General features: G+C 40.9%; 1 protein-coding gene across 5 annotated transcripts in view; it reads right to left on the bottom strand.

The window, feature by feature from the left end:
• Window positions 1-262: 262 nt before the first annotated feature.
• Window positions 263-22500, bottom strand: part of osbpl10a (oxysterol binding protein-like 10a) — a 45353-nt gene continuing 23115 nt past the window's right edge. For 4 of the 5 annotated variants that reach the window (XM_073931337.1, XM_073931338.1, XM_073931341.1 and 1 more), the window contains 11 exons: window positions 22180-22259; window positions 21575-21643; window positions 19796-20002; window positions 16167-16386; window positions 10016-10146; window positions 8733-8876; window positions 5577-6057; window positions 5141-5327; window positions 3690-3872; window positions 2879-3032; window positions 263-1746 (listed from right to left, as the gene is read on the bottom strand). In XM_073931337.1, the coding sequence (XP_073787438.1) occupies window positions 1702-1746; window positions 2879-3032; window positions 3690-3872; window positions 5141-5327; window positions 5577-6057; window positions 8733-8876; window positions 10016-10146; window positions 16167-16386; window positions 19796-20002; window positions 21575-21643; window positions 22180-22259 (1901 nt within the window). In that variant the 3' untranslated portion in view covers window positions 263-1701. The remainder of the gene's footprint in view (window positions 1747-2878; window positions 3033-3689; window positions 3873-5140; window positions 5328-5576; window positions 6058-8732; window positions 8877-10015; window positions 10147-16166; window positions 16387-19795; window positions 20003-21574; window positions 21644-22179; window positions 22260-22500) is intronic. The other variant, XR_012394778.1, reaches the window with a different exon arrangement.

Here is a 22500-nt window from a genome sequence, read left to right as displayed (position 1 = left end):
GTGTTTCGTTTAAATAGTTAACTCATGTGGCTAGCCTATCGGCCAGTGTAGGGAAAAGGAATCAACTTGACGTCGCGACGCCATTAACATTAAGTCACAGGACTGAGTGAAGTTCTGGATTTAATGAGCTCCTGAAACCCTTTGCTGAGGAGCAGAACGATGTGAAACCTCTGGAGTAAATTCACATTTAATGGCCAATTAGTTCCAACAATAGAGTTCTGTCAGGAAGCCTTCAGTAATTAGCAGTGATTCAGGCAGAGGATATTGATTGACCAGCGACGGCCATTTATTTAGCATTTACCTCAGTCAGACCATCATCAGCTCACCTGATAATAAAAACACAGCGGGTTTCATCTCTTTAATCTTCATTTCCTCATCTCAAAACATCAGATCATCTGGAGAAATCTGTCAGAAATCAGGCCATATTTCACCCCCAAATACTTATGTATCTTATTATATTGAAAAATGCTGGTTATAACCCAACATTGGGTCAAATGAGAATAAAAGTGTAATAAAAAAGTAGGTTAAAAGTTAAAGTTGTTTAAAAAAAAAAAAGTTTAATTAAGATTTAATTGATAAAAATACCCTGCTGAAAAATCCAGCTTAAACCAGCTTAGGCTGGTTGGCTGGTTTTAGCTGGTTGACCAGGCTGGTTTTAGAAGGGTTTTGGCCATTTCCAGGCAGGTTACCAGCCAAATCCAGCTAAAACCAGCTTGACCAGCCTGGTTTAAGGTGGATATAGCTGGTTTTGGCTGGACTCCCAGCTTGGCTAGGCTGGTCAAGCTGGTTTTAGCTGGTCATCTTCCAGCCTGACCAGCTAAGACCAGGCTGGAATTGGCTGGAAACCAGCCTGGAAATGGCCAAAACCCCTCTAAAACCAGCCTGGTCGACCAGCTAAAACCAGCCAACCAGCCTAGGCTGGTTTAAGCTGGATTTTTCAACAGGGTAACCCAACGTTTGTCCATATTTGACCCAACGTTGGGTTATGACAACCCAGTATTTTTATATAGTGTTGGTTTAGGGTTTATTATAACATTTTATTTAAAGACCTGAAACCTTTCAATAGTTGTTAATATGTCAGAGGAAAACAAATATGACATGGTGGAAAAAACTAAACAAGAAACCTTATTATTTAACCATAATTTCTTTATACTTTGTTGTGTTACTTTGAAGTTATGTTTATATACAATAGGCATTTATTATCTAATGGTAATAAAATACTTTACTGGCATAATGATAATTCTGCTGGGAAATATTCAATATTGATTAAGATTTCACAGTGCAAAAATATTTTGTAAGTGTAATTATTCATTATATATTGATTTTACACACATAGATAGTTTTTAAATCCAATAAAACTTTTTTCCTTTTGATTTTTGGGGTGAATTATGAGCTGCTTTTAAGATGTAAATCTTAAACATGAACATCTTGTCCACAATCTCGTTGTTAAATCATCTAAATGGCAGATCACATTAATACCATGTACATGTGAAATAAATATCCACAAAGGCTTGGTTAAGATAATCGTGAAAAATAATACAATTTATACAAGTGTATAAAAGGTCTATTCTAGGTGTCTGTGTTTATACACATATTGATTTCTGTACAGTGATGCATCAGAATGCTTCATTATAGTCCAGCATGTGGCTCCAGTTAGTTTTCAGTCCCTGTGTTTGTCCGATCGGCAGTTTGTCATTTATCTCAGTGTGTTTTCCACAGCGGGTTTATGTAGACCCATCCATCACCCTGCAGACAGACATTACATTTCCAATTAATTAAAAAAATAAAAAATATATATACACATACTCAGCGTTCAAATTGTAATAACATTTCAAGGGGGATAGAATGGGGGTGGTGTCCTGTAGCTACACACACAATGATGACAAAATAGGTCTAAATACATTAATAAATACACAACCACCAACCTTTAACAATCTTAAGCATGTCGTTTTAAGGAAAATCATGAAATTAAAAAGGTCAGTTAATTAATTGACAATGTAAGTTTTTGACTACCAGCAACTGTTTGACTGACTAAATATGAATTTACCTTTTTATTTAAACTTTGTTTACCTTATGTGGCCCAACTACATGAGCTTTTTAATATGAACTGAAAAAATACCAGGAACAACATCTTACAACCAGATTAAACCAACAAAAGTCCTCTTGACACAACGGCAAAGAAAAAAATAAAGTTAGCATTTAGACAAATTTACTGTTTAATTATAAATTGTTAAACAAGGCGTAGGAGGTGGCGTAATTGCAATGAAATTATTAATAAAAATGTTATGAGATTTGGAACTAAAACTGCCAGTAGGTGGAGCCGAGTCTCCGTCTTTGTCATTGAATGATTCATTTAATTGAGTTGTTCAAACAACTGATTCATTCAAAAATGTCTTTCTGAATGGAAGACTGAGTCATTATGGAAGGTAAATCCTGCCAAACTAAAATAAATCAAATAAACATTGGAAATGAAAATGAAAATCAGATTAACAATTTCATTTTAAAATACTGTTCACAAAATATCTGCCAAAATTGAAAACAAAATTACATTATTTAATTTTCATTTTCACTTTGACAACACATCGTCCCTGTCAAGTTGATAATTAAAGTGAAGTTGCCACTTTAACATTTCATTTTCACTGCATTTCCGCGTCTAGACTGCCAATATTAAAATGAAAAGCCCGATGCGAGCAGCAACTGGCAGCCAGTGCAAACGGATGAGTGACATGTGCTCTTTTAGGTTCATGAAAGTACGCTGGAGCATGCTGTAAATACAACAATATATAGAGTATAATTCAAAAACACTGTAGTACTCACTCTACATGACTATAGTATTTTTGTTCATGTGGGTCTGTTGCAGTAGTATGTTTTTGTTCACCTCTTTGCTGAAGTATTTGGGTTTCCAGGGCATGTTGTCGGCAGCTCTCTGTTTCTCCTCCGAGCGCTGGTCCTCCTCCAGCAGATGCTTGTGTTCGGTGGCCAGATCCACGTTTCCTTCTTTCAGCGCTTCAGTCACGTGCTGCCAGAGACGCCTGAGCTCCAAAACACACACAACAGCGCAATATCACGACTGATTGACAAGTTACAAAGCTTAAGAAAGCATACTACACTATTATAAAAACCAAAACAATTTCTTAAATATTATTTGAATAAGCTGCAGTTTACGTAAATGTAATGTGAAATGTCATTTATTACAGTGATTTACTGCTGTGTGCTCAATGGTCAGCACTGTGTTGCCACAGCAAGAACTTCGCTGGTTCAAGTCCCGGCTGGCTCAGTTGGCATTTCTGTGTGGAGTTTGCATGTTCTCCCTGTGATGGTGTGGGTTTCCTCTGGGTGCTCCAGTTTCCCCCACAGTCCAAACACATGCGCTATAGGGGAACTGATTAACTACACTGGCCTTAGTGTATGAGTGTGTGGGGATGAGTGTGGATGGGTGTTTCCCATTACTGGGTTGCAGCTGGAAGGGCATCTGCTGTGTAAAACATATGCTGGAATAGTTGAAAATCTGTTTTCTGAAGTTATGATGTTTAAAAATGTTAAAATAAACAATTTTCAAATAAGCTTTGAATCAATTTAAGAAATTAAACATTGTGATATATTCACCTAAACATCGTCTATTGTAAAATGTATTAATATTTTACAGTATCTGTGATCAGATAAGAGCAGTGTGTGTCTGCGAGTCTCACCTGGACTCTCTGCGGCTCTGTTTCTCCACTGGCCGAATCCTCTTCCTGATGACGGGCAGTTTTGTAGTGTCGATGACTTTGGTTTCTCCGCTGCTGTATGTGAACTCCAGCGTCCCGTTCCACTCGCCCTGAGCTTTACACACCACCGTCCCGCTGGAGTTCTGCTTCACTTCTGCGCTCACCCTGAAACACGCATTCACCACCATCATTTCAGAGTGTTATCTTTGATATAAGCATCAGCGCTGGACCGTGACTTCACTGTTACCAATATAATCTTGAAGAAACCCTGACTTTTTTTGTTGCAATCTCTGAGCTTCTCTTTATCAATATTTACCATAGCAACTGTAGAATCACCACAACAGATTAATTCACGTACTTTACTATAGTTGTTGTTACCATAGCAACTGTAGAATCACCACAACTGATTAATTCACGAATTTTACTATAGTTGTTGCTACCATAGCAACTGTGGAATCACCAAAACAGATTGATTCAAGTATTTTACTAGTTTTTGTTACCATAGCAACTACAGAATCACCACTACAGATTCATTCACGTACTTTACTATAGTTGTTGTTACCATAGCAACTGTAGAATCACCACAACAGATTAATTCATGTACTTTGCTACAGTTGTTGTTACCATAGCAACTGTAGAATCACCACAACAGATTAATTCATGTACTTTGCTACAGTTGTTGTTACCATAGCAACTGTAGAATCACCAAAACAGATTCATTTAAGTATTTTAATATAGTTGTTGTTAAAATAGCAACTGTAGAATCACCACAACAGATTAATTAATGTACTTTACTATAGTTGTTGTTACCATAGCAACTGTAGAAACACCACAGCAGATTAATTCAAGTATTTTACTATAGTAGTTGTTACCATAGCAACTACAGAATCACCACAACAGATTAATTAATGTACTTTTCTATAGTAGTTGTTACCATAGCAACTATAGAATCACCAAAACAGATTAATTTGCGTACTTTACTATAGTTGTTGTTACCATAGCAACTATAGAATCACCAAAACAGATTAATTCAAATTATTTACTATAGTAGTTGTTACCATAGCAACTAAAGAATCACCATTGCTTCAATATTTGTCTAGAAAAAGCTTCTTGATTTGAAAAAAAATTGATATTTCGACTAGAAACAAGACAAGATCTCTTAAGTTAGAATAGCAGCAAACAATTGAAAAACAATTCGCTTATAAACCGATATCCAAGCACGCTCAGGACGTGAACATTGCAGTGTTGTGTTCAACGTTAAATAGGTTGTCGGTTTTTACCCAGACATTTAAAGAGAGCTTTTTTCAGAGCAGTAATCATGATACAGTGAAATCAGATTGTTATCCACGGTTATCATACCATCAGAATCTTATACCGGCCCATGCATACTCCACAGTGATGTTTATTATCATGATGTATGAAGCCTGATTGACCTGTGCAGTTTCCCGCCGTAGAAGGGTTTGGTGTGGAAGGTGACGCTGGCCGAGTATCCGCTCTTGGCGCAGCTGATGGTGGCTTTTCCTCCGAGCTCCACCCAGGGCACAGTGAGGATGGAGCGGGCGAACGCGCTGGGGAAAGTGAACACGTACTCCTCGCCGTGATCCCGCAGGTACAACACACCTGAGGAGGAAACACTACACACATTCAGCTTCACAACCGGGTGCTCCCACAGTCCAAACACATGCGCTATTGGGGAACTGATTAACTAAATCGGCCGTAGTGTATGAGTGTGTGTGCAAGAGTGTATGGGTGTTTAACACTGTAAAACATATGCTGGAATAGTTAGCGGTTCATTCTGCTGTGGCGACCTCTGATAAAGGGATTAAGCGGAAAATAAATGAATGAATGAATAAAGTGAGCATCACCCACCTTCTCCCACCATGGAGACTCCGACAGACATGCCCATGAACTTGCTCTTGGTCCAGACGTGTGTGTTTACGCACATCCCTCTCTCCGCGCACTCACAGTAAAACGCAGACACCGGAGGATGATGGGAAACCTGCTCTGCCACAAAATGCACCCTGTAACATTCCGACTCCGCCCCCACCCCCTCCTCATTGGCCGTCTCCTTGGGCCCAGTCCCTGGAGTCCTCAGAGGGCGGACTTTCTCTTGAGGCACCTCCCATGAGCAGCGGAAGGTCTCGCCCAGCACCGGGTTGTAGGGTTTTTTGGCGACGGCTCCTTTGCGTCCTTCATGGAAGGCGGTCATGTAATACTCCACGAAGCGCACCATCCGCTCCTCCGCCGTGACGCCAGCAGAGATGGACAGAAACAGATCCGGGTGAGCCATAAAGTTCGCATACATCTCCAGCAGTGAACGCTTCTCCAGGATGAATGTGGGAAGAACAACCTGCGCAAAACACACACAGTTAAAATAACTTTAAAAAGCAAACACACTTGAAGATACTATAGACTACTTGACCAAAGTCTTCAGAGCAACACATAATAACTGGTCTTCTAGTTGATCGTGTGTAAAAGTGTCAGAAGGTGGATATTTCAGATGAATCATCTGCTGATCTGCATCCCACTCATCACCAATACTGCAGAAGACCTACTGGAACCCACATCGAGCAAGATTCTCAGAGAAATCAGTCAAGCTTGGTGAAGGAGAAGTCATGGTTTGGGGGTCATTCAGTATGGGGGCGTGCGAGAGATCTGCAACATCAACAGCCTGAGGTGTCAAGACATCTGTGCTGCCCATTACATTACAAACCACAGGAGAGGGACAATTCTTTTTGCATTAAATGAAAATACATATAAAAAAATAATAATAAAATAAAAATAATAAAATACACAGGAACAGAAAAACTCTGGGGTGAGAAGTGAGCTTTATACACTTCTAATCTAATATTATTTATCTTTCAGTATGCTTTAGTTTATCTAGTTATTATATAATACATTTTCTTAATAAATTCAGACCATGCTTTGACGGTTTGGGGATTAGCTCTGTTAATTCTTGCTGTAGAACGATTTAACAGAGCAATATTATTAAGTACAAGTCTAAATGTACTTACAACCATCTTGGCTGTAGTTAGTGCAGTGTGAAATATTCTGCGTTGGAAAGTGTTTAAGTTTAGGTCATAATCATCACTCAATAAACAGATATTGGGATATTTAGGAATAAACACCTCACACAATCCTGAGATCGTTTGAAATACCTTATCCCAAAATGTACTGATAAGTGGACATCTTCTTAACACACTACTAATAACTAGCCTTTGAGTAATGACTGATGACCAGCTAAACTTCTCTGACCACATTTCTAGAACTGCTCGATCTTGCAGATTTGCACTCTATAATATCAGAAAGGTCCGACCCTTCCTATCTGAACATGCAGCTCAACTCCTTGTTCAAGCTCTTGTTCTCTCCAGACTGGACTATTGCAACTCTCTACTAGCCGGGCTCCCAGCTAACTCTATCAAACCTCTTCAGCTGCTTCAGAACGCAGCAGTACGAGTGGTCTTTAATGAACCTAAAAGAGCACATGTCACTCCGCTGCTCATCCCTTTGCACTGGCTGCCAGTTGCTGCTCGCATCAAATTCAAAGCTCTGATGTTTGCTTACAAAGCGACTTCTGGCTTTGCTCCTTCTTATCTGCTCTCACTTCAGCAGATCTATGTGCCCTCCAGAAACTTGCATTCTGTGAATGAACGTCGCCTTGTGGTTCCATCCCAAAGAGGGAAGAAATCACTTTCCTGAACTCTCGCGTTCAATCTGCCCAGTTGGTGGAATGAACTCCCTAACTGCATCAGAACGGCAGAGTCACTCGCTGTCTTCAAGAAACCACTAAAAACTCAACTATTTAGTCTCCACTTCCCTTCCTAATCTGCAATTGCCTCTCTGAATATCACACTAACTACATTAAAAAAAATGACTAATGTTTTGCTTCTTACACTTTACACACCTGAAACTTGCCTACAGCACTTCTTCATTGTTGCTCTTATAGTTGTGTAAGTTGCTTCCTTGTCCTCATTTGTAAGTCGCCTTGGATAAAAGCGTCTGCTAAATGACTAAATGTAAATGTAGCAAAAAGGCAATTACAAAGAAATGGCTCAAGGAAGATCCTCCATCTGTAGGCGAGTGGTATGATATTATTAAAGAGGTGGAAGTCCTGACATTTCCCTTGAGACAACAAGCCTATAAAATGTCTGCATCCTGGGGTAAATGGTTGAGAAGAAATGTACTGTTTTCATTTCATTGTGGTGCTTTTACTTTATATATGTTTGGAGGCTGTTAATCTTTAACATGTAACCCTTAATAAAATTTGATATAGCAACATATTATCAACAATAAATATGAATGTCAATAAGATTGTATTCGGTGACCTTTGACACTTTTATTGTGTCTTTTTTGTTTCCATGTTCCTTTAAAAATGTCTGTTTGTTTTTTTTTTATTGATTTTTTATTTTTTGTTTTTTTTATTGTTTTGAAAAAGGAAAAAATAAATACAATATAAAAAAAAGCTCTTGAAAGCGGAGAAGGTCAAGCTTGGCCATCCCAGTCACCAGACATCAACATTATTAAGCATGTCTGGGGTAAGATGAAGGAGGAGGGGTTGAAGATGAACACAAAGACTCTTGATGAACTCTGGGAGTCCTGCATGAAGGCTTTCTTTGCCAGATGACTTTATTAATCAGTGGTTTGAGTCGTGTCAGAAATGTATGGATGCAGTCCTCCAAGCTCATGATGGAGTCAGACACAATATTCATTCTGTCTCCACTGCAGCAGGACTTTATATTCTATACTGGACATTATTTCTGTTCAGTGATGAGACTTTAGTCTGAGCAGAGTCAGACCGCACTGTCCTAATGAAATCATTAATAATCAAGGCATGATCAGATTTTATTGTGCTCAAATAAGCTAAATCTAGAGGCCTTCACCTTTCATAGAGACACTTCAGACACCAATGACACTTTAGTGTTTACTACAGTAAACAGTGGTGTATTGTAGTATAATACACTCTACAGTTGTGAAAAAGCTGCAGCATTGGTCAATTATTGATGTTGTTTATGTTGTGATCCTCACCCGTGTGAGGTCCATGCCCAGTTTGAGCTGAGACAGCAGATGCAGAATGACGCTCCGCTCCTCCTCCAGAACTCCCAGATCCTCCTCAGTGTTATCGTCTGAATCCAGCACCTCCTCATCAGGAGAAATCAGCTCCATCCCATCCTGCAGCCAAACACACATATCATATACACGCTCTGAGACAAATGCATCAATTACAAAATACACATTTAATCAAATATATTGAAAATATAGTTGCTATGGTAACAACAACTACAGTACATAATTTGAATTAATCTGTTGTGGTGATTCTATAGTTGCTATGGTAACAACAGCTATAGTAAAGTACTTGAATTAATCTGTTGAGGTGATTCTACAGTTGCTATGGTAACAACAACTATAGTAAAGTAACTAAATTAATCTGTTGTGGTGATTCTACAGTTGCTATGGTAACAACAGCTATAGTAAAGTACTTGAATTAATCTGTTGTGGTGATTCTATAGTTGCTATGGTAACAACAACTATAGTAAAGTAACTAAATTAATCTGTTGTGGTGATTCTACAGTTGCTATGGTAACAACAGCTATAGTAAAGTACTTGAATTAATCTGTTGAGGTGATTCTATAGTTGCTATGGTAACACAACAGCTACAGTAAATAATTTAAATTAATCTGTTTTGGTGATTCTACAGTTTCTATGGTAACAATAACTATAGTAAAGTACATGAATTAATCTGTTGTGGTCATTCTGTAGTTGCTATGGTAACACAACAACTACAGTAATATATGATGTAATAAAATAAGAAAAAAAAATGTATTCATTCCTTCAGCTTAGTCCCTTATTTATCAGGGGTCATCACAGCGGAATGAACCACCAACTATTCCAGTATATGTTTTACACATTGGATGCTCTTCCAGCTGCAACCCAGTACTGGAAAACACCTATAGACACTCATTCAAACACACACTCATACACTACGGCCAATTTAGTTAATCAATTCCCCTATAGCGCATGTGTTTGGACTGTGGGGGAAACCGGAGCACCCGGAGGAAACCCACGCCAACATGGAGAGAACATGCAAACTCCACACAACAACTGACCCAGCTGGGGCTCGAACCAGTGACCTTCTTGCTGTGAGGCGATCACGCTACCCACTACGCCACTGTGACATTAAATAATGACAATAAATAACCTTTGTAATTACATTCTACTCTAAATTAAAATAAAAGCAACCTTAATAAGCACCGAACACTTCTACTCCACAAACTTTTACTCATTTTTAATGTGAATAGTCATGGCTTTACCTCAGTGTTCTGCAGCAGGCTTTTCTTCCTGAAGGTGGGCGAGGGCTCTGTGGAGCACAGGTTTGCAGCGCCGCCGTTCCTCAGACGCTCTCCTGAAGGCGACTTCGGGACGGTCCATACAGGAACATTATCTGCGGGAATGAAGAGCACATGAGCAGCGGTCAGCAGTCACACATGACGTCAAGCTCAAAATCAGATCAATCAGTCCATCATCAGCGCTGATCCTCCTGCTGAAAACACAGCGGAGACCAGCCTGATACACAAATACAACACAAGTGTAGAGGAAAACAATCAGCCAAAACACATCAGGCTGGTTTCGACAATATTTTCAGCAGATTCACATGATAAAATGCTGTAGTCATTTACAGTAAATACTATAGTGTTTTTGAACTATACTACAGTAACACATGATTTCATTTGTTGTGCTGATTTTATAGTTGCTACGGTAACGCAACAACTATAGTAAAGTACTTGAATTTATCTATTGTGGTGATTCTACAGTTGCTATGGTAACACAACAGCTATAGTAACGTTTTTGAATTAATCTATTGTGGTGATTCTACAGTTGCTATGGTAACACAACAGCTATAGTAACGTTTTCGAATTAATCTATTGTGGTGATTCTACAGTTGCTATGGTAACACAACAGCTATAGTAACGTTTTTGAATTAATCTGTTGTGGTGATTCTACAGTTGCTATGGTAACACAACAGCTATAGTAACGTTTTCGAATTAATCTGTTGTGGTGATTCTACAGTTGCTATAGTAACACAACAGCTATAGTAACGTTTTCGAATTAATCTATTGTGGTGATTCTACAGTTGCTATGGTAACACAACAGCTATAGTAACGTTTTCGAATTAATCTGGTTGTGGTGATTTTATAGTTGCTATGGTAACACAACTATAGTAAAGTACTTGAATTAATCTGTTGTGGTGATTCTACAGTTGCTATGGTAACACAACAGCTATAGTAACGTTTTCGAATTAATCTGTTGTGGTGATTCTATAGTTGCTATGGTAACACAACAGCTATAACGTTTTCGAATTAATCTGTTGTGGTGATTCTACAGTTGCTATGGTAACACAACAGCTATAGTAACGTTTTCGAATTAATCTATTGTGGTGATTCTACAGTTGCTATGATAACACAACAGCTATAGTAACGTTTTCGAATTAATCTGGTTGTGGTGATTTTATAGTTGCTATGGTAACACAACTATAGTAAAGTACTTGAATTAATCTATTGAGGTGATTCTACAGTTGCTATGGTAACACAACAGCTATAGTAACGTTTTCGAATTAATCTGTTGTGGTGATTCTACAGTTGCTATGGTAACACAACAGCTATAGAAACATTTTCGAATTAATCTGTTGTGGTGATTTTATAGTTGCTATGGTAACACAACAACTATAGTAACGTTTTCGAATTAATCTGTTGTGGTGATTCTATAGTTGCTATGGTAACGCAACAACTACAGTAATATAAACAAATGACCCAATACTGTAGTTTTCTATGACTGTAGGGTGCAATTATACTACATCACAGTTTACTGTAGTAAAAACTAAAGTATTCAACAGTACTTATTACAGATGATCTTGATGACAGATGTAGTAAGTACGGTATACTAGATCACAAATTAACAAATTGTTGTAAATACTATAATACATACAGTGTAATACAGTTTAGTACGGATCAAAAACACTGTAGTATTTATTTTAAATGACTATAGTATTTCTTCATGTGGGTGGGGGGCACCTTTCAATACAAACAGCACATGCTGCTATAACCTCCATTGGAAGTACTTTGCAGATATTTACATTAATAAAAATAACAATGATGGCTGCATTGGACACTGAGAGTCTGGCAGCAGTTCAGTGTGTTTTGAAAGGGTCTTGTTTTTAAGCTCTTGTTCAGATGCAGAGACTAAATCGGTTTCATCGCATAAATTCGCATGATCAATGCATCATCAGGTCTGGATGAACTTGGCATCTGTTCTCATAATATTTCTGATCAGCAGATGTCACGTTTATCCATTACTTTCAGCCATGTACAACCTATCACAGGACTGAGATGTAGATCTGTGACGTTTTGCATTAAAAAAAGAGGAAGGACACATAATGTGGCCCTGAAAGCTGTAGATCATTCATGTTTAGGTAGATATGACTTTAGGTCTAGGGATAATACAAAAAAATTTGTGCACTACTACTTTAGCAGTTAATGAAAACAATATTAGTTAATAGTTTTTTTTTAAATACACTGCACTAATGTACATGTTTTATTATATATACTATGAATAAAAAACCTCACTAAAGATTCTTTTAAAATGAACTGACCCTTTATAAATGTTAGCAAAAAAACATTTATAAATTAGAATTTTTCTATGCGTAAGCGTGCATGAGATAAAGGCTAAATAGGCTCATCAGAAACTCTGAAAACTGACATCAATCTCTTATGGTGACTATTTACAGCATTTAACACTTTAACCAAGAGACTATATGGATTAACTAACATCTTCCCCAGCTTAAATAGCTAACAGTTACATATGCAGAAAATATACAGAGCAAAACTCACCACATCAGCTCAACATTCGACAACATCCAGCATCACTTTGAATGAATAACAGTAAGTTCTCAAGACAGCTGTAGTAGAAATCAAACCATGCAGAGAAACACTCATGCGCAGATCAGAACAGAACCACATGATGAGAGTTCTGATTGATCATCGTGATGAAAAACAAACAGATCATGCAACAAAACCAAACCAAACACTGAGTGTGTATTTACCTGATTGGCGTTTCCCTCTTAGGAACTGCAGCCCATGTCAGAGAACCAACCATTCACAGCCCCGCCCCCATACTAGAGCCACACCCACTCTCAACACCATCCACTCACAGCTTCACCACTATTAGATCCTCCGCCCGCCATTTAATAGAGCCACACCCACTCTAATCATAATACACTCAGAGCTCATCATGGCTTCGCCCACTCATGACACCATTTGCACATGCAAAAAAAAAAAAAAAAAAATTGAGGCCTAAAATGTTTTTGTTGATTTAAATAAACTGTATTAGTCATCTCAACTTACCCCCTCAATAACTGTTAACTGTAAAACAAATTCTTTCTGCCTAAATTTTAGTTGAATCAAAGGAAATTTCCAAATCTCAACTTAAATTTTGTATAATAAAATAATTATTTAGACTCCACCCATCTATAGATACAATCCCCTCACAGCCCTACCCTAGCCAAGACTCCACCCATTCTTAGCCACACCCACTCACAGCCCCTTCCTGGCCAAGCTTTGACCCATCTTTAGCCACAACCCCCTCACAGCCCTTCCCTAGCCAAGACTCCACCCATTCATAGCCACTCCCACTCACAGTCCTGCCCTAGCCAAGACTCCACCCATTCTTAGCCACAGCCCCATCCTTGCCAAGACTCTTAACTATTCATAGCTACAACACATTCACAGCCCTCCCCGAGCCAAGACTTTACCCATTCATAGCCACTCCCACTCACAGCCCTGCCCTAGCCAAGACTCCACCCATTCTTAGCCACAGCCCCATTCTTGCCAAGACTCCACCCATTCTTAGACACACTTACTCACACCCCTGCCCTTGCCAAGACTTTACCTATTCATAGCCACTCCCACTTACAGCTCTGCCCTAGCCAGGACTCCACCCATTCTTAGTCACAGCCCCATCCTTGCCAAGACTCCACCCATTCTTAGACACACTTACTCATACCCCTGCCCTTGCCAAGAGTTTACCCATTCATAGCCACTCCCACTCACAGCCCTGCCCTAGCCAAGACTCCACCCATTCTTAGCCACAGCCCCATTCTTGCCAAGACTCTACCTATTCATAGCTACAACACCCTCACAGCCCTCCCCTAGCCAAGACTCCACCCATTCTTAGACACACTTACTCACAGCCCTGCCCTAGCCAAGACTCCACCCATTCTTAGCCACACCCCCCTTAAAGCCCCTAATAAAAACTCATAACAGCCTTGCCCAGTTACGAACCCACCCATCCATAGCCAAGACTCGACTCATCCATAGCTACAATCCCCTCACAGCCCTTCCCCTGCCAAGACTCTACCCATTCTTAGCCACAGCCCCATCCTAGCCAAGACTCCACCTATCCATAGCTACAACCCCCTCACATCCCTTCCCTAGCCAAGACTCCACCCATTCATAGCCACTCCCACTCACAGTCCTGCCCTAGCCAAGACTCCACCCATTCTTAGCCACTCCCACTCACAGCTCTGCCCTAGCCAAGGCTCCACCCATTCTTAGCCACAGCCCCATCCTAGCCAAGACTCCACCTATCCATAGCTACAACCCCCTCACATCCCTTCCCTAGCCAAGACTCCACCCATTCATAGCCACTCCCACTCACAGTCCTGCCCTAGCCAAGACTCCACCCATTCTTAGCCACTCCCACTCACAGCTCTGCCCTAGCCAAGGCTCCACCAATTCTTAGCCACAGCCCCATCCTTGCCAAGACTCCACCTATCCATAGCTACAACCCCCTCACATCCCTTCCCTAGCCAAGACTCCACCCATTCATAGCCACTCCCACTCACAGTCCTGCCCTAGCCAAGACTCCACCCATTCTTAGCCACTCCCACTCACAGCTCTGCCCTAGCCAAGGCTCCACCAATTCTTAGCCACAGCCCCATCCTTGCCAAGACTCTACCTATTCATAGGTACAACACCCTTACTGCCCTCCCCTAGCCAAGACTTCACCCATTCTTAGACACACTTCCTCACAGACCTGCCCTAGCCAAGACTCCACCCATTCTAAGCCACACCCCCTTAAAGCCCCTAATAAAGACTCCAAATAGCCTTGCCCAGTTAGGAACCCACCCATCCATAGCCAAGACTCATCCATAGCAACAATCCCCTCACAGCCCTTCCCCTGCCAAGACTCTATCCATTCTTAGCCACATTCCCATCCTAGCCAAGACTCTACCTATCCATAGCTACAACCCCCTCACATCCCTTTCCTAGCCAAGAGTCCACCCATTCATAGTCACTCCCACTAACAGCTCTGCCCTAGCCAAGACTCCACCCATTCATAGCCACTCCTACTCACAGCTCTGCCCTAGCCAAGATTCAACCCATTCTAAGCCACACCCCCTTAAAGCCCCTAATAAAGAAGCCCCTAATAAAGCCTTGCCCAGTTGAGAACCCACCCATCCATAGCCAAAACTCGACTCATCCATAGTTACAGTCCCCTCACAGCCCTTCCCCTGCCAAGACTCCACCCAATCTTAGCCACACCCCCTTTATAAATATAGCTAGCCTACAACAGACCTCAGCCAGAGATCGAAGGAGTTGTCTGAACTCAGGATTTTTAATTTCATTTCATTCATTTCCGGAACATTCAGAGCGATCGGCTTTTGGATTCAGTCCATTTTCACCTCAATGTGAAGCAGTCAAGGCAAGAGAAGAACAAGCACTTTTTGCTCTCAGAGAAAAGAGAAAATATACTTTACAAAACTGAAGAAAGACAGCATTAAACCGGCTGAAATGAAACACTTTTCATCAAAAGAAAAGGAACAGAACCTGAGATCTGCAGAACAGCATTCAGAAAAAAATCATCAAAAATACAGCATTCAGGTCAGTCTTTGAGCTCTCAAGTCCGAAAGACTCAAATGTGTCCATTGGCATCGAAGAGTTCGCTCTTGAATCAACATTAAACCAAAAAAAATGAACCAAAATGCGACAACATAAAATCAAAAATGAAAGCACGTGGAGCACCTGAGTCCAAATCAGGGTGATCTGAACGCTCAGATCCACCACAGTGGGTTGGAGGCACCTGTGTGTTTCTTTGGCATGTGGTTCATCCAGCATTGAACAGCAGATTCCCAAACACTCACACTGATCATGCATTAAGGGGACGCAAAAACCAAACGCACAAATACAAATGATACAATCAGGCACAGAACTGAATGAACAAACCAAGAGCGGAAATACAGATGAACTCACACAGACGGTGAACAAGCATGCGGAACAGCCCTTCAACAGCATTTATTGCACACGTTAATCTGCATGGGCCCCGTGAGGTAGGGGCAGGGGCCGCAGTCGAGCTCTGAGCCCTGATCTTTGGCCGCGTCGCTCTGCTGGCTGTCCGCATTGGACTCACCGCGGTTGTGAGCGGCTGGAGCGCTGCTGCTGCTGTTGTTGTTGTGTCCGGCGCTCTGCTGTAATATAGTCAGGCATTCTCCGAGGCAGCTTAGCGTGGCTGCAGACGTGGCCTTTAGGAGTAGCAGGTCCTGATCCAGACAGGAGACGGACCCTCGCGTCGGCAGACACTCGATAGACTGCACCAGACTCTTCTGCTGGCCTTCCGCCTGGCTCATCACCTGCACAAAACACACCATTAACACGAGATCATTAGCAGATTTGAAATGTGCATTTTATATTCGATGTCTGACGTAATCTCAACCAAAACATGAAGAGAGGGCGGGACTTGGCGTAGCTCCTCCCCTTTTTAAAAACTACCAATAGGGTTTTGTTTTATCGCTGCTTTGCTAGTAAGTGGTTGAGCTCAAGTGCATCAAATGTGAAGTGTCTTGAAGGGGGCGGGGCTTGTCAGACACTAGAAAGCATTTGATTGGTCAGAAGATTTGAGAGAAACTGAAGTATGAGGTGACGTCAATAAAAACGTTAATCCGCCGTTTAGGCGGAGGAGATAAACTACAAGCTTTATGTGTTTATATTGTTTTTATATCTTCTAAATGTGTATTTTTTCACTGTTTTGGAACACTAGCTTACACACTCATCGGTCACTTTATTAGGTACACCTTACTAGTACCGGTTGGAGCCCTTTTGCCTTCAGATCTGCCTTAATCCTTCATGGCGTAGATTCAACAAGCTACTGGAAATATTCCTCAAGAGATTTTGCTCCATATTGTCATGATAGCATCACACAGTTGCTGCAGATTTGTCGGCTGCACATCCATGATGCCAATCTCCCGTTCCACCACATCCCAAAGCTGCTCTATTGGATTGAGCTCTGGTGACTGTGGAGGCCATTTGAGTACAGTGAACTCATCGTCATGTTCAAGAAACCAGTCTGAGATGATTGAGCTTTATGACATGCTGCGTTATCCTGCTGCCATCAGAAGATGGAGACACTGTGCTCATAAAGGGATGGACATGGTCAGCAGCAATACTCAGGTAGGCTGTGGCGTTGATGCTCAATTGGTACTAATGGACCCAAAGAAAATCTCCCCCACACCATTACACCACCACCACCAGCCTGAACCGCTGATACAAGGCAGGATGATCCATGCTTTCATGTTGTTGAGGCCAAATTGTGAGCCGAGCATCCGAATGTGCAGCAGAAATGGAGACTCATCAGAGCAGCAACGTTTCTCCAATCTTCTATTGTCCAGTTTTGGTGAGTCTGTGTGAATTGTAGCCTCAGTTTCCTGTTCTTAGCTGACAGGAGCGGCACCCGGTGTGCTCTTCTGCTGCTGTAGCCCATCCGCCTCAAGGTTGGACGTGTTGTGTGTTCAGAGATGCTCTTCTGCAGAGCTCGGTTGTAACGAGTGCTTATTTGAGTTACTGTTGCCTTTCTATCAGCTGGAGCCAGTCTGGCCATTCTCCTCTGACCATCAACAAGGCATTTGCGCCCACAGAACTGCCGCTCACTGGAGATTTCCTCTTGACCATGTCTACATGGCTAAATGCAGTGAGCTGCCGCCATGTGATTGGCTGATTAGACATTTGCGCTATTGAGCCGTTGGACAGGTGTACCTAATAAAGTGGCCGGTGAGTATATATACACCCATAAATTAATAATTTTCAATATTTTGTGATTTAGTTGAAAGCAAAATTATTAAATTAGTAAATAAGTTATTTAGCTCTAGTAAAGCGGCGTGGTGGCTCAGTGGTTAGCACTGTGGCCTCACAGCAAGAAGATCGCTGGTTCAAGGCTCGGCTGGGTCAGTTGCTGTTTCTGTGTGGAGTTTGCATGTTCTCCCCGTGTTGGCATGGGTTTCCACTGGGATTTCAGATTTCCCCCAGTATCTTGAAGAATATCTAGTCTAATATTATGTGCTGTTATCATGGCAAAGAGAAAAGAAATCTGTGACTAGAGATGAGTTATTAAAACGCTTATGTTCAGAAATGTGTTGAAGAAATCTGCTCTCAGTGTTTGGCGAATGCATGAATGTCAATGTGTTCTGCTGTGCTCTGCAGCTTCTCTATTCTTGAGCGTGAGTGTGTGAGTGTGTGTGTGAGTGTGTGTCTCCTCGTCTGAAGTGTGTCAGTTTGATCTGTGGGCTTTTATTTCTGTGCCAGAACATCGTTAGAGAATTAAAGTCTTGCGTCAGCTGAAACATTATTACCTCGTCTGTCACATGATCACCGGAGCAGACTTCAGATGAAGCTTCAGCGCTGTCGTTCAGACCCTGTGTGTGTGTGTGTGTGTGTGTGTTTGTGCCACCTCTATTTGTGTGTACACATTCTGTATGTGTGTGTGTGAGTAGTATGTGTCTGTGTGCATTATATGTGTGTAGTATATATATGTGTGTGTGTGTGTGTGTGTGTGTGTGTGTGTGCATTATATGTGTGTAGTATGCGTGTGTGTATGTGTGCATTATGTGTGTAGTGTGTGTGTGTGTGTGTGCATTATATGTGTGTAGTATGCGTGTGTGTGTGTGTGTGTGTGTGTGTGTGTGTGTGTGTATTATAAGTGTGTAGTATGTGTGTGTGTGTGTGTGCATTATATGTGTGTAGTATGTGTGTGTGTGTGTGTGTGTGTGTGTGTGTGTGTGTATTATATGTGTGTAGTGTGTGTGTGTGTGTGTGCATTATAAGTGTGTAGTATGTGTGTGTGTGTGTGTGTGTGCATTATATGTGTGTAGTATGCGTGTGTATGTGTGCATTATGTGTGTAGTGTGTGTGTGTGTGTGTGCATTATATGTGTGTAGTATGCGTGTGTGTGTGTGTGTGTGTGTGTGTGTGTGTGTGTATTATAAGTGTGTAGTATGTGTGTGTGTGTGCATTATATGTGTGTAGTATGTGTGTGTGTGTGTGTGTGTGTGTGTGTGTGTGTGTATTATATGTGTGTAGTGTGTGTGTGTGTGTGTGTGTGTGTGTGTATTATAAGTGTGTAGTATGTGTGTGTGTGTGTGTGCATTATATGTGTGTAGTATGTGTGTGTGTGTGTGTGTGTGTGTGTGTGTGTGTGTGTGTGTGTGTGTGTATTATATGTGTGTAGTGTGTGTGTGTGTGTGTGTGTGTGCATTATAAGTGTGTAGTATGTGTGTGTGTGTGTGTGTGTGCATTATATGTGTGTAGTATGCGTGTGTGTGTGTGCATTATATGTGTGTAGTGTGTGTGCATTATAAGTGTGTAGTATGTGTGTGTGTGCATTATATGTGTGTAGTGTGTGTGCCATCTATGTGTGTGCATGTACACCGTGTGTGTGTGTGTGTGTGTGTGTGCACATTGTGTGCATGTTTGTGCATTATTTATGTGTAGTGTGTGTTTAGTATGTGTGTGCATTATATGTGTGTGTGTACATTATGCATGTTTAGTATGAGTATGTGTGTGTGCGCAATATGTCTGTGCATCTGCAGTATGTGTGTGTGTACAGTATGTGAGTGTGTGTGTGTGTGCACCATCTTTGAGTGTACACATTATGTGTGTGTGTGCGCACCACCTATGTGTGTGTGTATATTATTTGTTGTGTGTGTGCTCATTATGACCATGCAGTGTGTGTGTGTGTTCACATGTATGTTGTATGTGTGCGTGTCTGACCTCTTTGACCTCCAGCAGGCGCTCTGGGTACTGGTCTTTGGCACGGCGGGCAGCAGCAGGTGATTTGTGATGTGTGATGGTGACGATGTTGCTGGAAGGCCCGTGATGAGGAAGATGATGAGGAGGAAGATTTCTCTGAGACGATGGAGAGGAAGACGGAGGAAGGTGAGGAAGAAGAGAGAAGCTCCGCGTCCGGCCCGATGAACCCTAAAACACAAACACACACACACACACACACACACACAAGTAGCGTGTCCACTTGAGTGACAGCTAGGTCCCGCTGGTCGCTTCACCTCAGCTGATTCCGGCTGATTAGCCACTGAACTCTGTATATACATCTTCATGTTTGCTATGATGTGAGTGGTTGCTAGGGTGTTGCTAGGATGTTTTGAGTGGTTGCTAGGGTAGTGTGGATGGTTGTTAGGGTGTTGCTAGACTGATTTAGTTGCTTTTTCACTTTTATTTTGGGTGTTTGCTACGATGTGAGTGGTTGTTAGGATGTTGCTAGCGTGTTTTGAGTTGTTGCTAGGGTTGGTCGAATGGTTTTTAGGGTGTTGGTAGAATGATTTCTGTGTTTTATGGAGTTGCTCTGTTATTTTTGGTGTTTTCTACGATGTGAGTGGTTGCTAGGGTGTTGCTAGGATGTTTTGAGTGGTTGCTAGGGTAGTGTAGATGGTTGTTAGGGTGTTGCAAGAATGATTTGGGTGTTTTTCACTGTTATTTTGGGTGTTTGCTATGATGTGAGTGGTTGCTAGGGTGTTGGTCGTATGTTTTGAGAGGTTGCTATGGTAGTGTGGATGGTTGTTAGGGTGTTGCTAGACTGATTTAGGTGCTTTTTCACTTTTATTTTGGATGTTTGCTATGATGTGAGTGGTTGCTAGGGTGTTGGTAATATGTTTTGAGTGGTTGCTATGGTAGTGTGAATGGTTGTTAGGTTGTTGCTAGACTGATTTAGGTGCTTTTTCACTTTTATTTTGGGTGTTTGCTATGATGTGAGTGGTTGCAAGGCTGTTGCTAGGATGTTTTGAGTGGTTACTAGGGTAGTGTTGATGGTTGTTAGGGTGTTGCAAAAATGATTTGGGTGTTTTTCACTGTTATTTTGGGTGTTTGCTATGATGTGAGTGGTTGCTAGGGTGTTGATCGTATGTTTTGAGTGGTTGCTAGGGTTGTGTGGATGGTTGTTAGGGTGTTGCTAGACTGATTTAGGTGCTTTTTTTTACTTTTATTTTGGGTGTTTGCTATGATGTGAAGGGTTGCTAAGGTGTTTGTAGTATGTTTTGAGTGGTTGCTATGGTAGTGTGAATGGTTGTTAGGGTGTTGTTAGACTGATTTTGGTGCTATTTCACTTTTATTTTGGTTGTTTGCTACGATGTGAGTGGTTGTTAGGGTGTTGCTAGCGTGTTTTGAGTTATTGCTAGGGTTGGTCGAATGGCAACTGGACAGAAACACCAACTGACCCAGCCGGGACTCGAACCAGTGATCTTGCTGTGAAGACACAGTGCTAACGACTGAGCCACTGTGTTGCAGGTTACATCAAAAGTATCTTTTATTTAAATTTTTTAAAAGAAAAGTTTTTACATTACATTTGTGGTGCACCATTTTACCACAATTAATAAAACTAAATTAATTAATCAAAAGTATTATTTATCAGCCAATACCAATATGGCTGCCAATGTATTATGCTTCCCTAGTTAAAACCGTAAAATATGAATCGCTAAATCTAGATAAAAACTATCTAGAATGAGAGCAGAAGTGTTGTTGGAGCGTGTTGTTGTGTACCTGTGTGTCTAGAGAGTTCTGCGTTCGGTCCACACTCAGGAGATCATCGCAATCCTTCAGTTTCCGCATCTGTGAACGACAACAGATTCAATACAGCGAAACGCTGGAAACACACACCTGAGAACATGGAAGATCTTAAACGAGAACCTATTAACTATTATCATTAAATATAGTTCTCTATACAACACACCAGGATTTCGTGACTAAACAAAGGGTGCGAATGTGAGCGTGCACATCAATGCGTAAAACATCAGTGTTTTTTATAAAATGCATCAGGTTTGTTTGTTTTTCCTGCTTAATAAATTGTTCGACCGATGAGATTGGTGCTTTTGCTGCAGAAGTTACAGTAAAACACCACTTGGTGGCGCTTAAGCACAAATCACTAGACGAGCTAGAACTATTGGCTGAGATATGCTTAGCCACGCCCCTTCAACCATTCGTTTGCTGTAAGTGAATGAGGAGAGGCGGGGCATAAAAATTAAACCAAGTCTCCTACTCAATATTCAGTTTCTGCTGGAAATAGGTCATCATACTGAAATAAAGTTTACAGCAACTTGCAGTGTGTGTGTGTGTGTGTGTGTGTGTGTGTGTGTGTTTTCAGTCACCTTTGTGCTGCTGTCGGAGTGTCGTCGTGTGCAGGCCTGAATCTGCATCATCCACAATTGCTTTTCTGTGGCGTCCGCCGCTGAAATAAAGAAGTAAAGACATTTTAATAGACGTTATGAAACAAAACTATTTCTACATCTTACAAATAAATAAATAATAATATAATATTAATATAAATAAAATATAATGTATGTGTAAAAGTAAATTAAATCAAATTAATGATTAAATAAATATAGATAATAAATAAGTTAAATATGTAAAAGATAAATAAATAAATATATATGTACATAAGTACATAAGTAAAATGAATAATCAATATA

The sequence above is a fragment of the Danio rerio genome, chromosome 19, assembly GCF_049306965.1.
Source record: "Danio rerio strain Tuebingen ecotype United States chromosome 19, GRCz12tu, whole genome shotgun sequence".
Classification (NCBI taxonomy): domain Eukaryota; kingdom Metazoa; phylum Chordata; class Actinopteri; order Cypriniformes; family Danionidae; genus Danio; species Danio rerio.
This window is presented reverse-complemented; position numbering and strand designations above follow the sequence as displayed.